Genomic DNA, 17,873 nt, shown 5'->3' on the forward strand with positions numbered 1-17,873 from the left:
TTGGGTTTTTTAAATCACCAAGACTTTAGTTTCATCTTACATTTTACATATTTGAAACTGACAGTGTGAGTGTGACATTTTGTGAGTCTTGTAAAGGGGCCCACTGATTATCAGTCCGCCGGACGGTATCGGCCTGTCAGTTAAAACAAAATTTTGACAGTTCCGAAGAACTGACAGGCCGATACCGTCCGGCGGACTGTTAATCAGTGGGCCCCTTAAAGGTGATACAATATCCGTGATATATATTTATGGTAATTAAACCAAAAAGGGGTAATACAATCTAATTTTAAGAATTATGTTAATAGAGAAGCGAATCTGGTATACGTGCCACCAGAAAAAAACTACAATTTACCTACTACATAGGTTATCTCCATGGTATAATAATATACTCCGCCTGGTACTCTCTTCCGACCACGTGACTGACACAAGCCTACGTCATCATGCGACAGCGCTATATGATAATATGCGATAGCGCTATATACAGTGGCAATGTTATTGTGACGTAGGCTTGTGTCACTCTGGGAAGAGAAGACCATGTTATATTAGACTATGGGTTATCTCTAATATAGTGAGTGAGATTGTAGATAAATAATTTTGATATTTGATGTAAATCTCGTTATCTCTATTTTAATCGATTTTTCATTTTATGTTATTGCTATGGTATGACCGTCCGATTGTATTTTTTTCCTATCGCACATACTCTTTTTACATACGTTTGATATGTTTACACCTGGTTTACACAATATCGATTTAGCAGTTCTTAATATTCAATAATAATAAGATACTGATGATACTGATGTTTTTGTTGATAAGTTAAAATATAACATTGTTTAAAAAAATAGTTTTATTTAAATAATACTGCACATTATTGAAACGAAGAATCACACAAATAAAAATAGATAAGTAATGTCATACACCAAGGGTCCCAAAACTACCCCTTAATGTCGGCCAAACAGAAGGTCTACCGTTGACATCGAAATCTCTTCATCTGTCAATATTCATGAGCGATAGAAGCAGAGCTTTTCCATGTTTGCGGTAAGCCCCCAGGACCGCGAACAGGAAGCGAGATGGCCATAGGGCTACCCATTGCTCTCTTGTCAAATAGCATAGACAAGGGAATATAAAGTCTAGTAACACACATCTTTAGTTATCTTCCTCTTCGCCCTCCTCGCCGAAGCCCTCGCCAGCGCCCTCGCCCGGCAGCTCGGGGATCGGCGGCGGCAGCCGGGCGATGCGGTACGCCTGTAAAAATCATCTTGAATTACAAGCGTGCACGGATGATGCTGACCGTCATACATTTGTTTTAGCATCACAGAATAAATAATAGTAGTAGAGACAGAAGGTTCACTCTCTCAAAACACGTTATTAATTATTATAATACTCTGATGATCGACCACAGATGACAATAATAGTAACTGGCGCAGTCGGTAGGATAATTGCATACCGCTATAAACTTGTTATACCTATATATTAGTAACAATTACTGTACTGGCATCTATGATAGGTACTATTTTTACGAGTAGGTATATCAAGGGTCATGTCATGGAGCATTCCACGGGCTGTTCCGTACAGACGCATTATATTTCTTGTGTTGCAACTTTTCGGCAGAGGCGATTATTTTCTGTGCGTATTTTTGACCATTTGTCATAGAAAAGGAAACTCTTATATCTGCAAATCTTCAGAATATTCGCGTTTGTACGGGACTATGATAGACAATTTCATGGAATACTACTCATGATATAAAGATGAATATGTCTTTCAAATCAAGGATTTAAAATAATCTAACCTAAAATTAAATCAAAACGGTTTTTTTACCTCCTCGTCGGCAAATGAGGGGTCCTGCATCTCCATGACCTCGGGCCCGATGGGGTACTCCTCCTGCGGCCGCGGCAGCTGCAGCGGCGAGAAGTTCGGAGGCTGGTACTTCAGACCCCACCCGATGTACATGCACTCCGAGTTCCTGGGAATGACACGACAAAATAAGGTGACTGCTATCCCAACTAACATTAGGCGCTAAATTTAAGGGTTACAAGAGATTTATATAAGCGCCTGTTTACTCTTTAGGTGTTGTTAATACTCTAAAAATAGGAGTTATAGCCGGCTATAACCCCGTTTTAACCCCGGATTGGGCACAAATTTTATCACCGTAAGATTTATAACAGTGCTACAGTAGGGTTAGGGGATAAAAAAAGAGACATAAGAGCGGTATAGTGGAGCTACAATAGTGTTAATTAATTCTTTAGGAGCTATATGGGTTGCATATAGGTGACTACAAACTGTTGTAGTAGAAGAGCGCTAAAGTAGTGCTGTAATAGCGTTGATTAACAACTTAGGATTTAAAAGGGTGCCAAATAAGCGACTACTAACTGTTTGAGTAGTAGTGTAGAGCTATATAGTTGATACTTTCAGCTTTAGATGGTATATTAGCATTTAAAGTCAATATTTGTAACACTCAAGAAGGTAATTGCACATTTTTTCCTTAGCCCTGACTGCTTTGGTTGCAGATGTTTCCATTTTGTATTATTATTTGTAAGCTTGCACTGTGACAGCTTGAAGTGAAATGTAATGGCGGATAAATAAAAGCAAATCATTATTTTAGTTCACCGATGCCGGTGTTATCTGCGGATTTATGATGGCGAAATTAATTACACTGTCAATAACTATATGTATTACTAACAAAATTTTAAAGGGCCTCTGATCCTTTGCATATTTATCTGAATATAATATTTTTTAAATTGTGGTCCACCGTATTTAATTTTCGCAAAATTACACAATATACGTGAAGTCCGGTTTTAAATACAACAATACTAACATTATGTCTATATTGAGTAAAATTATCGATTTTTATTAAGTATTTACGTTCTAATTAACAATTTTTGTTTTGCTTATTGATTCATCGGTCATATATTAACATGGCGCTATAGGCTTATGTTGTAAGTAAGACTCTAATAACACTATAAGATGTACTAAGGTATTGAATAACGCCCGTCTGCGACTACATGATCTATAAAAGTGACTCATAACTTCTCTTTTCGACTGTAAGTGAGACAAGAGAGTTAAGAAGCGATTGCGAGTGACGGAGCTATAAAAGAGTTTTTATCGCCTGTTTAGAACCTTAAGTGAAAATTGCAGCTGCTTATTACTCATATAGATGTTAAAGTGGTAGAATTCACTTTGAGCTATAACACTAGCTGCTTAAGATCCATTATAGCGGCCAAAACGGCTACTGTGGATCTTAAAGCTATACATGGACTTCTTAAAGACCTTGATGTCACCAGAGCCTGTAAGCTTAGAGTATATAGCTATTCTCCAGCCGTTATATGTCTTTAGGTGATAAAATAAGTGCTAAGTGTCGCCTAATTGTTTGTTGGGATGGGTCACTGCATAGTAATTGGCCACTCCGAACAAATCAGAGAGAAACAAGCTAGTTGGAGCCTTATTGATAAGAGTGGCCAATAACTATAGAAGTCACCTTAGTTCATCGCATTTTAAACAAATTATTGTTTTTACTAGTGTTTGTTTGGGTTAGCGGAAACCGATGTCCAGGATAGAACGAAGTGGAAGGAGAAAAGTAGGAAAGCGGACCCCGTCACAGTACGGGACAAACGCTAGGAGGATGATGATGACTAGTCTTTGTAGGTACCTAGTGCGAGCCTTGTCACAGTCCACAAGCTAAGCGCGTTCTGGCCCCAATTTCACATCGGTGACAGGTGCGGCGAATTGTAAAATCACTGTTGCTGACGTCACAGGCATCCATGGGCTACGGTTACCACTTACCATCGGGCGGGCCGTACTTCTGTTTGCAACCATCATTGTATTATTTAAAAAAACTTTATTATATCGGATAAAAACAGATATTTCTCCTGCGAAGTTTCTGACAATTGTCAAAGATTTAGAAGAATTGTAGGTAATTCTTGACAGGTAATGAGTTATATGTCGGAATTTCGTGACAATTGTAGTGTTTCTTGTGACAATTGTCATTAACTTAGCAAGAGAAATATCTGTTTTTTTCCGATATCATAAAGTTTTTTTTAATAATACAATGATGGTGGCAAACAGGAATACGGCCCGCCCGATGGTAAGCGGTAACCGTAGCCCATGGATGCCTGTGACGTCAGCAACAGTGATTTTACAATTCGTCGCACCTGTCACGTTGGTGAAACAGGGGCCTGATGTTTGATACACCACTGCTAGTGAACGACTTGAGAACGAGTTACAGACACTTTGGCTTCGCCCAATTTTGGTTTTTATCTAAGTACGACCTATGGAACTTACTGCAGGGTTAAGCTTATCTACGTACTCCTACAATACGATACAGAACTTACTTTCCGTCAGTCGCATAAGCGACAGCCCCGGGCCACACGTTGCTCCGCAGAGTGACCACCGCCCGCTCGGGCGCCAGCACGGTGCTCTTCCGCGCGGTCCACGCCCTCAGCCCCTCGACACGCCCGTCTTCTGACAGGGGAGACATGAGAGATGGACCGGTCTCGGTTGGTATGGGCGGCGGCATGTCGTCATCTTCTTCTTCAAGAGCTTCGTCCTAAAAATGTAGTATTTCCTTGCGTAATAGGTAATAGGGTATCAGAACGGCGAACGTGCTAAGAAGCCGGGTTTTGTCTATATTATAAACAAAAATTCGGCTTAGAAAAATTGCATTCGATAACAACTCTCATGGTAAAACGCTTAGCTTTGAAGGAAGGTATAGTCTGTTGATTCGCAGCAGGCCCTGAACTGCTAATCCTTTGTCTATTGTTAAGTGAAACCGCACGTGCTACTTACCTGCAAAAAAGGGTCTTAATTATTCTAATTGGCACCTGAGCGCGGGCTAGTCCAACGCTCAAAAAAACAGTGTAGGTGCGCTCTCCGATAACGCGCCTTTGTTAAGCATCTGGATGACACATTTTAGACTGGTTCGACTCGCTAGAACTCAGTAACCGTAGAGAATTACACGACCCTATTTTTTACAGGTACGGTTTTTCTTAACAATAGACAAAGGATTAGCGGCTCGGGGCCAGTTCCAAATCGACACACTATACACAGGATGGATTTTTGAGATGGGGCACTGAGGGCAGTTATTATGAAACTGGGCCGAAATGGCCTTAGGAGACCTTCTCTAATGTACTAAATAACGGTAATTGGCATTTACCTACAGATTTTGGAAAAAAAATACAGTCTACGACAAAATTGTTAATTTTGTATTTTTTTAATGCCAATCGATTCCATTTTTGTCCAGGATCTTAGAAACCAATCCAGGTTAGGGCAGTAGAAAAACTCACTATCCCCGCGTTGGGGTTCCACCAGATAGTCCGTCCCTGCTGTAAGATGTAGCGGCCGTGGTGCACCCAGTACCTCATGTCCGGGTCTAGAAGGTCCTTAATGGTGTGCCCTCGGTAGTAGGGGTTCGGGTTGAACGCCATGTCACCTAAAAGACACGAGTATGGGATTATCATGATCAGATTTGATACCTAAGTAACCGATTACTTCTCTGACTCGTCGGAATGTTCAGGCATTCTTCCAGAATATATTTGTGTCGTTTCCAAGCAAAAAGTCTCGCTTTGTCGCTTGCCATAAGAATAAGAATTCGTTTATTGTTTACCGTGTTGCTTTGACAGGTTATTCGTATAAAGATACAAATACAAGCGAATCTCGTCCTTATGGTTAGCGACAAAGTGGGACCGTTGACTAGACTTCGACACATTTGTGACGTTGCACGGAAAAAGGTACCTTATGAGGGTTTCTAGTTTCGGAGATATGAAATGTTTTGTAAAGAGGTGAAAAAATGTTCAATTTTTTTTTATTGTGTGATCTGAAACCTTAATGCGTAACGTTTGTTTACCTGTTTTTATTTTTGTTATAAGTTAGTTATAAGCCTAGTAATGTCGTCTCAGAGTTTAGTAGAAAAGGTACCTTATGGAAAAAAGATTGAAAATTCCCAAAAAAACTAGTCAATACGGGAAAAGAAGTTTGGTAGAGAACTGTATTAGCATTCTGCAAAACTAATTTGATAATTTCAGTTCTGGTTGGGGCGCCTCGCAAATATTATAACCGTACATCGACCGACATTACAAATCCAAGTAGCCTGCTATTATACCAAAGTTACTCTCGTCAAGTCTTTCTTAACTAGAATAATCTTCATTTGGTTTGGTCGCATGCAGTAAATCAGCCATTGGTTTGCTGAAAAATGCCAATACCCGACGCATTACCTTATGGAATATCTGAGGTCATTGAACCTCAATGCCGCTTATCTTCAATAGCAACCGAAATATATTATTGATAAGAAATAGACGATTTATACCATCTTAACCCCAAAATATTATTAGTTTATCCTAACTGTTCCATCATCATCATGCCTCATCATGTAACTTAATCACAAGGTACCTTTTCATTACATACAAATTATTGGTATTTTTTAAGATTATTATGACGAAGAACTAATTAAATTTGGGGCAGTTTAATGTAAATTAATATTTTCTATTCATAAAAGATAAACTGTAATATGATTGATATTTTGTAGTGATGTATTATTAGATTTATTTCCATAAGGTACCTTTTCGTAAATGTATGGAGCAAATACTGTTATTGTTATGTAAGTTTAAAGTGGCATAAGGGGTTAAATATAGTATTTAGTTGGGGTTTTAGGATTTATTTCATTTGAATGACAGAATTTCTTTCATATGTGCTCAGAAAAATTGATTGTGTGTCACATTAAAAGTAAAAATATTCAATTTTGTGATTTTATATGAAAAAGTCAGAAAATACATTTTCACCTCTAAATCGGTATTGTTTTTTGCTTAAACTGTCTGTCAGTGTCGTTTTCTAATAGATAAAATTTAAATCTTGAGAGCTCATTGCAATCAATCGTGAAAATGAAATAAAACTTTATTTTCAAGAGATTGACTAGTATACACATAAATCAGTCGATATCAAAAGTTTCTATTTGCATTACAGAACAAGTCGCAATATTTTTTTAATCTCACATATATAAGGTATTATTATTTGTAGTCAACTATGTAACTTACTTCAGGAACATAGTTTTTTAGGCGGCTAAACTTAAAACTTCTCTATCGTAAAGTTGCTAATTTCACAACATTATTTTCAAAAAATCATATCTCTGTAACTACGCAACCTAGAAGGTTGATCTTTTGTGTTATCGATAGCTTATTTATTGTAGATTACTGGGGTATGCATAACTCCATACCCGCCATAAGGTACCTTTGACCGTGGGACGTCACATTTTAGGTATTACATTACGTTAAAGTTTTCCAGAAGACCCCTACGATGCTGTGTCCATATTGACAAAGTATATATATATATATATTGAAAGTACCTAGAAAAGGCAAGCTATGACTAATTTCTAACGAAGTTAGATCTTGGTCAACTCATACTCGTAATAGTGCCTAAAAATAGAAGTGTGTGATTTATATGAAACGTGGTTAAGATATATACAAATCGTCAATAAAAAAATGTTCGAGCATTGGATGGCTTTGAGAACAACGAGTTAGGGTGGTCAAAAGTTAGGCTCTGTTCGCGAAGTATACTAGTTAAATATTAGCAGAGATACATATAACTCCGTATAAGATAAATAAAGTCTAAGAAAAAAACGTGCCTCGGACGGCCAAGAAAAAGTCATTCTCGAATAGATGGCGCCATTACCTTTGGCCTATTCTCAGCTAGATGGCGTTAACGACACCGCTTGGTATTTAACAGTTTTAACACATATCAGTGAAGGAACATGGGTCAGTATGGAACAATAAAAATTAAGAATCATTTATCCGTAAACATATTTTGATTATTTTATACATTTTCAATTTTATTTTTAGTTTTAATCGTGTGTCGATAGATGGCAGTAAATGTACCGTGACTACAAAATTGACAATGACAGGACCCCTCTATACTATCTATTCTTTTTGATATTAGCTAATAATGAGAGGTAAGGAAATCAGTTTACCCATGCCCTCTTCCAAGTCAATATCCTCTTCCTCTTCACCAGATCCGAAGGTGTAGAAGCCCTGCGGGGAGATCGAGGTGGAAGCTTGGATGCGGGCAATTTGGGCGCGCAGGTAATTGCGCTCTGTACCTTCGAACGGCGGGAACGTTTGGATCTACATGAGAACGCAGAATGATTACAAATCTTACTGAATACCTAAAATGGAACAAAGTTTTAAATATCCACTAAACAGTAGATGAATCACTTGAACTCATCTTCGAGTCGTGTTAGGTTGAGGCAATTACCTCATACCTGGACTGGAACCCGAACTTAATGAACAGCGAATAGAAGCAGTCGTAGTTTAGTTATCATTACTACAGAATAAAGTGAGGTCTCGATCAATTAGGAAATATAGGCGAATGCTCGGAATGCTTATGATGGATATATCACCTCAGTGTCCAAGTATCCGGTCATGCAGCGCACAGTCAGCCGCGCTACCCGGATCTGGTCCGGTGTCACGTCCGGCAGACACGTCCACGCCTCTCCGGGAACGTTACAGACCCAGTACACCTGCAATCGTATTGAACATACAAAAAGACTAGGAGACGATCGAGGCCGGTTTAGAAGTTTTAGAACTTGTGAAACAATATTCATTCATTATCAGTTTGTTACGCACCCATCACACTTTCCAAGTTTTCAAACGAACACCAAAAGAGATTTTGTTACTGCTTCACTCTTTAGAAGAGCGTTACGAGTCTTCTCCAAACATTTTGACTATTCACAAAAATATTTTTTATTTTTTTTTACGCCCTAACCACGGTAGCGCAAGCAGTTCCATCGCGCCGGTAGCTATATACTTACCTACTCGTAAATCAATCGAAATCTGAATTAGGCACTGAAACGTACTATGTATAAAGTAGGAAACGCCACTCTGAGGATTCAACTTATCGGCACAGTGGCACGTATTGTACCACCTCCATCATTGTACCGTGATACCAGTGATCAGTTGTATGAAGTACCTTCTTGTTTACACCTTGGCCAGGCCTTTCCACCGGGATGGGCGGCGGGGGCTGCCACGTGGGCTCAGGAACGGGCGGCAGTTTCGGTGGCACTGGCTCCTTGTCTTCTATCACGGCTTCGCCCTCTCCCTCTGGAGACAAATTTTACAGGTTTGTTTGGAAAGAATCGCGGCTTTGGGACACCGTCCTACTACTAGTCTAGACAGGATGATTTAAATATAAAAAAATTAAGACACGAAATCTAGCTAACAAATAATCCATCTAAATTCCAAATCAATCGAATGCGCACACGCTCGGGTACAGTCAACTGTAAAAATATGGGTGTACAAATCATCTCAAAAATATGTCCCATAGCTCTTATGTCAGTGAATTAAGAACTATGGGACATATTTTTGAGTAAGTTGTCTACACCCAATTTTTTTACAGTTGACTGTACCTACTGCACAACATAGTCTGATATTAGCCATGATGCACGTTAACAGATACCAAGTCTTCGTAAAGATGACATGATTTATTTGCCAGGCTATGAGTTATAAATGTGGCAAGTAATAAATGTCGAGTCTGAAAGATACGTGCAATAGTTATTTGTTATACAAGGGTGCAAAGTTGTATTTTACCTGTGAGTGTGGAATTGAAACACGAGCAAGTGAAGCGAACTAGAGAGGGGAAAAATATATTTACCCAATTCCTTATTGTGTTCCTCTGCGCCTTCCTCCTTGTCTTCCATGTCACCTTCCCCTGGCATATCTTTCATTTCGAATTCCTACACAAAGGTAAGATTAGATTATCCGAGCACGTAAGTTACTAATCTCAGCCCTGGTCCGACTTCCACCCCCTTAGCCTAAGATAAACATGCAAAGTCAAGATCAAGAGACCAATTGGGGCATTATCTATGAAAAGGGACCTTATTGTCGATGGCGCTTACGCCGCACAGCGTCGCGCGGCATTGTATTTCTATCGGAGCATCATTAATAATGTCATAACTCTCATAAGCGCCATTAACAATAAGGTCCCTTTTCATAGATAACGTAACACTTAAGTGCCTATGGGAAGTCCAAAGATACCAATCAGTCCTTACGAGACTAAGAAAGTACTTAAACAAACATGACCATTAAGGTCATGTTTGTTTGTCAGTAACCAGACTAAACTTAGTCTTCTTTGTCGTAACGCTCTTGCCAGTGGTCAAACTTAATAGATGTAGGTACCTATGCTACCAAGAGTCATTCGGTCTCGTTAAAACAATGTGTTAAAATAGTAATCTTCAGCTTTATCCATTATGATACGATGATGATGATGATGCTCTCCTGACCGATTTCGGCCACAGCGACTGTGTGCTCTGGAGTAGGCAATTTTTAACTCGTGTTATTAAAGTGTAGCTGATCCACTCTCTGGTGCGCCCTTAGGTGACTCATGTACCTACCCTAAATACTCTTCGTACTAAATACTCGAGCGCATTTTGGGCACGTCATCACACCACCACCTGTATAGTTGTAGGAAATTGAGGTTGGCCGCCGATTATGATATAAGGGGAAAGCAAAATCACACAATAATAAATATGTCAATCGTGGAAAGTAAAAGTGTCAGATGAAAACTCGCTCACCCTTATTCTTCTATCCAGCTCTTCTAGAGTAAGGTCCGTTTCTGCGACGTAGTAGTTCTGTTTCGTGCCAAATATTTTACCGAAAAACCTGTAGGTATTAAAATATCTATGAAAGAGAAAAACGCACCATAAGTAGGTACTCTTTATGCTATTGACAATGGTGTGACTAAAGGTGATAGAGCGGGTGAAATGCTATTGCCAAGCAAGAGCTAAAATGGAAACATGCTAAAATATTTGCTACGACTGACTATACTAGATAAATACCTAATAAAACCGGGCAAGTGCGAGTTGTACTCGCGCACGAAGGGTTCCGTACCATAATGCAAAAAACGGCAAAAAAAAACGGTCACCCATCCAAGTACTGACCCCGCCCGACGTTGCTTAACTTCGGTCAAAAATCACATTTGTTGTATGGGAGCCCCACTTAAATCTTTATTTTATTCTGTTTTTAGTATTTGTTGTTATAGCGGCAACAGAAATACATCATCTGTGAAAATGTCAACTGTCTAGCTATCACGGTTCGTGAGATACAGCCTGGTGACAGACGGAAGGACGGACGGACGGACGGACGGACGGACAGCGGAGTCTTAGTAATAGGGTCCCGTTTTACCCTTTGGGTACGGAACCCTAAAAACGAGCATTAATTGAATGTTCCAATGATAATTGGAAGCTAAAAAAGGTGGAAAGATGGAACACCTGTCTGATTGTAATTTAACCTCGTAAGACCCAGCATTTATAAAGTTTTCAAATTTTTAATTTGAACCTTATTCTATAAGTAAATTGGAACGAATTTCGTTTGTTTTAAAAAGCAATGAAACAAAAGAAATGCTACTTTATTTGGTTTATGAAAGGTTCAAATTAGATTGCACGATTATGTACATTGCAATGTAGGTAGATTTAGTCTCAGGAGGTTAATAGTTAATACAAGCTTTCCCGCCTTTTCTTACCTGACATTGGCCACGGGCTCCTTGATTCCCAGCATCTTCAGCGCTATGAATACAGCGAAGCACTCTCTAGCCGGCAGACCGTACCCGCCCTGTCAATAATGTCATTTTATTATACCTAATTATAATTGAAAGAAAGAAGAAAGAAAGAAAGAAAATAATTCATAATAATAATTCGCACCAATCTATGGTATTATTTTGCTTGATCACTGATCAGGAACAAGCAACTAAATATAAAATAAATAAGTATTTATTATAGCGCCATCATTTGGTCTATGAATAAACTATTTAGGTTTTTTATTGGAAAAAGGTAATTTATTTTAGCGCCATCTACTGACAGTGAAGCAAACTATTTAGGGTTTCGTTTCACTACATGCAAACTAGTTTGACATTACACCAATAGATGTCGCTATCACATATATTCAACTACTCGCCGCTAGATGTCAGTACTACAATTAATTCTACTTGCCTCTCGGAAATAATAATTATGCTCGACGAGATCTGCGATGCGAGCTTTCCCGCCCTCCTCCTCCAAATCCAACTCCTGCTCTTCCTCGTCCATCCCGTCCATCTTATCGTTCTTGCTTGCCACCAGCTGAAGTTACGTCATTTTTGTTTGTACTTTATTGACTTTTACAATGTTACTATTATTCGACTTTTTTTTTATACACTCTAATTATACGATAGATATATTATGATGAAATGTTTTAATAGGTATTAGCTAGTAAGTTAAATAATGTGTGCCCTAACAGGGTGTCATGAATTGGCTTAACTGTAAGATCTTATTATGTAATTTATGTTCATGACTACGCAATAAATGAAATATGAAATATGAAGTAGGACTGTGCATAAAAGTCACAAAGTGAAAGTGTGTGTGTGTGTGTAGTAGGTAGAAAAAGGCGGCAAATTTGAAAATGTACAAAGCTGGGTTGTCAGAATTTACTTTTATAAATAATTGTCTTAGGATGGTATTCCACCTTTAATTCAAATGTATTGGTTCAATGTGTATTTGCCAGCGAAATGCTATACATGGAAGTATTCTGTCCGCTCAATTATGACCCAACGCAAACTACCCCGCGATAGGCGGTACTTACAAACTGCTCGATTGGCAATCTCAGTACCACCGAGATGACAGTCAGTGACAAATGGCTAAATTGATTTACAAAAACAACGTTTTTTTTGTAATTAAAAATATATTCATGTGTCGTGAAGTGGTGCAGAAGTTATTTTAGTTCATACCAAGGACAGTGGAATCACTTTTCACTTGTAGTAAACAGATAACTTCAGTAGAATTTGGAAAAAACATGACGATTTGTTTTCAATACTACCGTGCTAAGCTAAAACGTAACAACTGCATACGACTTTCATAACAACATACGACTTTTTAAATTGCGAGGATAATAGGGATGGTGTTATGCTAAATGAAGTAGACTATTTTATTAACTTGTGTTTGGTTTAGGTATGTTCTATATAATTATAAATGTAGTAATAAATTCCTTCTTACAGATTTGTATTTTCCTTTTTTATTTCATGAGATGGAGCTATAAAAATACTACCTAGTTATTTCAAATTAATAATCAAATTTGGTATTGTCATTTTACATTACTTTCCATTCACATTCCCACAAGATGCTATTCGCAGAGAACTATGGAAAAATGCTGTCCAATTAGAGAGACATGAAATTCAGTGGATGCCTGGCAAGATATCTAGAATATGTTCTATTCATGAGATATAACCCGTGAGATAATCATACCCGGTCTCCTATATGTAGATACATTTTTCCTATCATGCTTTCACTGAATTAATTTAACAAATACACACATTATCTGAAAATTTGATCATTTGAATCCACCCTCTACTGTCACATATATGTAGGTTCTCTCTCAAGCCATTTCTGTCAGTAGAAAAGAGCGGCAAACATATTAACTCACATTATAGACGGGTCTAACGCGAATTATATTCAATTACCTTGATTTACCGACGTAAATCAGTTTCGTTTCGTATAATGTGAGTTAATATGTGTTCAAAACGCGAAAGTTTAAAATATTATAAGAGCGGTAAATTTAGAAAATGTAAGCGCACGAACGGCTGTGGTCCTATACAAAATTTTAATTTTGCACCTTTTTCTACTGACAAACTTGCTTGACCGGCTATATACATATAAAATATTCTGAACTGAAAGTGGGGATTTATTGTGACTCTGCCTGTTCAAATATTTTTGACCCGATTCGTGTACCCATGTAAATTTTGCAGACTGTATAGCCAGTCCGATTTCTAAGATCAAGTTCGCCATACATTTACTATGGCGTACTTGATCTTAGAAAAACGGACAGACTATACCTGAACGTGACTTCGCACTGCCATGCAGATTGATAATAAAATATACAAAATACTTATTATAGCGGAATACATTTATACAACAATGATATCTTTACTTATGTTGAGTTAGTCTGTCATGTCATAACAACATTTTAACTAGTTATCTTTTAATCTGCATTAAATTATTATACGTGAATTATTTGACTGGTTCTTCACTGTATGGCATAAACCTATCCCTGTCCAAGTCATATTCTAATCTAATATGAACCGCGAAATCTCAGCGGCCAGTACGTACAGCAAGAAGGTTATTAGCGGATTAATGTCGCTGATTGGTAGTTATTGACATTATATGCATTTCATCTACACTTAGCTATGTACCATTAGTGTAATAAAGATGACTCTTATTTTGTTTACCAGCTTTGATTACAGGCTCTGTAAACGCGTCGTCTTATTTGAATGTAGGCGTAATTGTGTATGTGTGCTAATTTGGCCCGAGAATTTGAACGGTAATGTTCCTAAAGGCGGTATCCATGGTTATATATGATCGCAGGTATTTGCGTCTTATCATCATCATATATATAAAATTGAAAAACCAGAACGGGATAAAAAACAATGGAAGAAGCGAGATGGCGCCTTACAAATTTTGACACGTTTCTCGAATACGACGCACGTATGATAAGAAAAAACTGTTCAAATCAATTATCTAAATATAGGAATAGAACTAGTACGTAAAAACTACCGCTTTCGACGCGTATTTAATTTACAAAAAGGAAAAGAAATTTTCATAACAATCTTTATTGTATGAACATCGGCCATTTCTCGGTAACTCTCGGTTCGTTTCGTTTCGGTGTAAAGTACTTAATCTAAATTATGTTTGTCATGTTGGTATACAGTTATTCCTACGTGTTTTTATACGAAGTAATATAAAAAGTGATGTCAACCTCAACCTTAGTGTACGCCCATACGAGTGACTTATGACAAATAGGTATGACATCAATCAACTTAATATTATCATATTATTAATAATTTGGATTTTGTTGTTTTAAATTTATTTTGAGTTATATTATTCGGAGTCAATTTGAATTCACAGTCAATCAAGTCAAAAAGAAATTCGACTTCGGCAAACATTGCCATTCGTCCGGGGAACGGGCTGCCGAGATAGGCCAGAAATACAAAGTGGATACGTTAATATTTAATATGAAGTCCATCAGTTCAAGGGATGACTTTAGAGATAGGTATAATCAATTTGGAAATTGTTTTCTCGCGTAATACGATACGACTCGACCAGGTAAGATTTTTCTTCTTGCTGAAAGTCACCATCAGATATATCGGAGTGGATGAGGTATTCACAAATATCTGAAGTCTGAACAATGTAAATTATAATGTAACTTTAAAGTGCATGTTCAGATATTTTTGAGCGACCTTGGTGGCTACGATATATATCTAATGGCAACTACACATTCATGAAGCCAATGTACAGTCAGTATGAAATAGATCAGGCTAAAGTAGCCAAATATATCGTAATATAACTTTGTTGCCATAGAAATAAGGACGTGTTCCGATATATTTGGGTATTGGAGAGACCAAAGCGGCTTAGCTTCAGTGGCTCGGAGCACACAGAGAGAATGGGAGAGGATCTTGCCGTGAAGAGAGCGTACTTGGGACAACGAAATGGGATACACCCGATTGGACGTCCTAGGTACCGCAGAAACGACGTCGTTGCTCAAGACCTGCTCAACCTCGGCCATAGCGACTGGCGAGAGCTATCGCAAGACCGAGAAACATGGCGTGATCTGGTATCGGAGCCCAGTGGCCTATTTTATAAAGCTACAAGTTACAATTTACAAGCGGAAGTCTCGTTCTAACACATAGGGTTAGAAAGAGACTTCCGCTTGTAAATTGTAACTTGTAGCTTTATAAAATAGGTCACAGGACTCTTTTTGGATCGTTGCGTCACCGTAGTAAGTATTGTTATGTCCAGAAAGGAAAATGGGGACTCCCTAATACCTACGTTTGTATGAAAATGCGATATATGGGCGGTGGTCGTCCGAATTCGTCTTAAGGCGGAAATTAATCTAATGAACATTTTTGCTGACTGGACTGGGCTTATAAAAATAAATAATAATTAAAAAAAATACAATCTTGCCATCATTTTATCTTATCAAATGACATCATTTATTGAGAAATTTGCGAATTAATTTATCCAAATAACGGTTACAAATAAGAAGTCCCTATCACAGAGTTATGAACACTGGCAGGGTTGAATAGGTACATAATAATGTCGGTAATTAACGAAACATAAGACAAACTCTTTATTTCATTTACGCGAGCGGAGCCGCGGGCCAGCCTAGTATCTAATACCTTTAAATGAGTCATTCTTGTATATTTATTTATTTATATACATATTATATTACGGGGATCTCGGAAACGGCTCTAACGATTTCGATGAAATTTGGTATATGAGGATTTTCGAGGCGAAAAAACGATCTAGCTAGGTCTTATCTTTAGGAAAACGCGCATTTTTGAGTTTTTATATGTTTTCCGAGCAAAGCTCGGTCTCCCAGATATTTTTGCTTAATGAGAGAGTGAGACGTACGCAATGACATTGGACCAAGAAATTGGACAAGTGGAATTGGTATTCCACATATAGTTCGTTTTTTTAGCATTAGAAATAAGGTAAACAATCTTGATGTGTCTTTTAATTGAAAACCACATTTTAAAAATAAGTTACGGCAAATATGTAACAATTATGAATCTAATACGATAATTTATATTCTTCTGCTTTCATAAGTATTAAATTATGATTTTTATAAAGCGTTTTTCAATTAAAAGATTTGTCAAAATCGCTTACCTTCTTGCAAGTTCTTTCTAATGCTAAAAAAAAACGAACTATAATTAGTTAAGGATGGTTCCTTAACCACTAACTAATTCAGACCGTGTTTTTGCGCGGACATCCATGCATGTAGCTCCCAATTTTGATGTTAGACTAATAATTGCACGTAAATACTTTACTTTACATAATCAGCGGTTTTACCCGGTACATCTCCTCTTGCAACCGCACGGTGGCAAGTTGCTGCGGTGCGAGATACACGTCATTCAGCAGATCGAAGTTTGGCCGGAACTTGTCTAACTTCACCCCCCACGAATACTGCTCGAAGTTATCCACGACATCCGGAGGCTTTGTAGTCAGAATCTTGTGAACAAGGTCTACCATGTGATCATATCTGAGAAAATACGGTATGTCACCTTAGAGGATATAACCAACGGAGACGCCATGTCTAAAATTTTCGGTACAAAATAGTCTGCCGTTTTTTGCGGGGGAGGGGCACATCAAATGTATAGGTACGTCATGTCAGATAAACGTCAGTTCATACATATGGTTGACCATTGGCCGCCTTTTTTCGACAGAGGGGAACGCCTGTTAATGGCGGCTCCATTGTTAATTACTCCGAGTATGTCACCATGCGGAAGGTGGCCAGTTCCTTTGAAATTGTACTAAACAGTATTAAAATTAAAACTATTAAAGAGGTTGGCATCAGCAGAGAACCACTCTTTGTTAAAAGCCCGCTCCACATCCGTGCGTGAATTACGGAGCGAAGCCGCGTGTGTGGAGTGGGCTTTAGTTAGGCGTGGTGAGGCCGTAACGTAGATAACCAGTTGAATGCCTAGTATAAGTAGTTTTTGAATAAAGCCAAAGCATATATCTCCATAAATACTTACAAAGAGTCTCCTGTAGCTGCGCTCTGTGTTTTGAGAAAGTTCTTGGCGAGAATTAAGTCGTTGTTAAGGTCAGGCAATAAATTTTCTGTGGCAGCTATCAGCTCCGGCTCGCACATGTAAGGCGCAGTCATATTTGGATAGTTATTAAAATAGCTTTAATAGATAAAAATACAACCCTTATCCTATTATTTCATTTAGAAATACGTTCGAATTATAATAGCAACTGTATGAAGAAATATTAATGAAATTCAATATAATTATTGAAATGCGTCACGGATGATGGTTAAATTATTTGTTTAAATAAATTCAATAAATAAGGTTGTTTAAATAAACCGAATGAAAAG

At 38.0% G+C, this 17,873-nt stretch overlaps 1 protein-coding gene across 1 annotated transcript; it reads right to left on the reverse strand.

Moving 5' to 3' along the window:
- Nucleotides 1–830: 830 nt before the first annotated feature.
- On the reverse strand, nucleotides 831–17,812 carry LOC134799333 (radial spoke head protein 6 homolog A). The gene is made up of 13 exons (XM_063771731.1): nucleotides 17,530–17,812; nucleotides 16,844–17,033; nucleotides 11,960–12,085; nucleotides 11,494–11,582; nucleotides 10,547–10,634; nucleotides 9,628–9,709; nucleotides 8,947–9,077; nucleotides 8,378–8,497; nucleotides 7,949–8,102; nucleotides 5,277–5,422; nucleotides 4,326–4,540; nucleotides 1,816–1,960; nucleotides 831–1,242 (listed from the first exon to the last, which is right to left on the reverse strand). The coding sequence occupies exons 1-13, from the start codon at nucleotides 17,658–17,660 to the stop codon at nucleotides 1,144–1,146; spliced, it is 1,716 nt and encodes a 571-aa protein (XP_063627801.1). The 5' UTR covers nucleotides 17,661–17,812; the 3' UTR covers nucleotides 831–1,143.
- Nucleotides 17,813–17,873: the final 61 nt, after the last annotated feature.

Source organism: Cydia splendana, chromosome 18, assembly GCF_910591565.1.
Source record: "Cydia splendana chromosome 18, ilCydSple1.2, whole genome shotgun sequence".
Classification (NCBI taxonomy): domain Eukaryota; kingdom Metazoa; phylum Arthropoda; class Insecta; order Lepidoptera; family Tortricidae; genus Cydia; species Cydia splendana.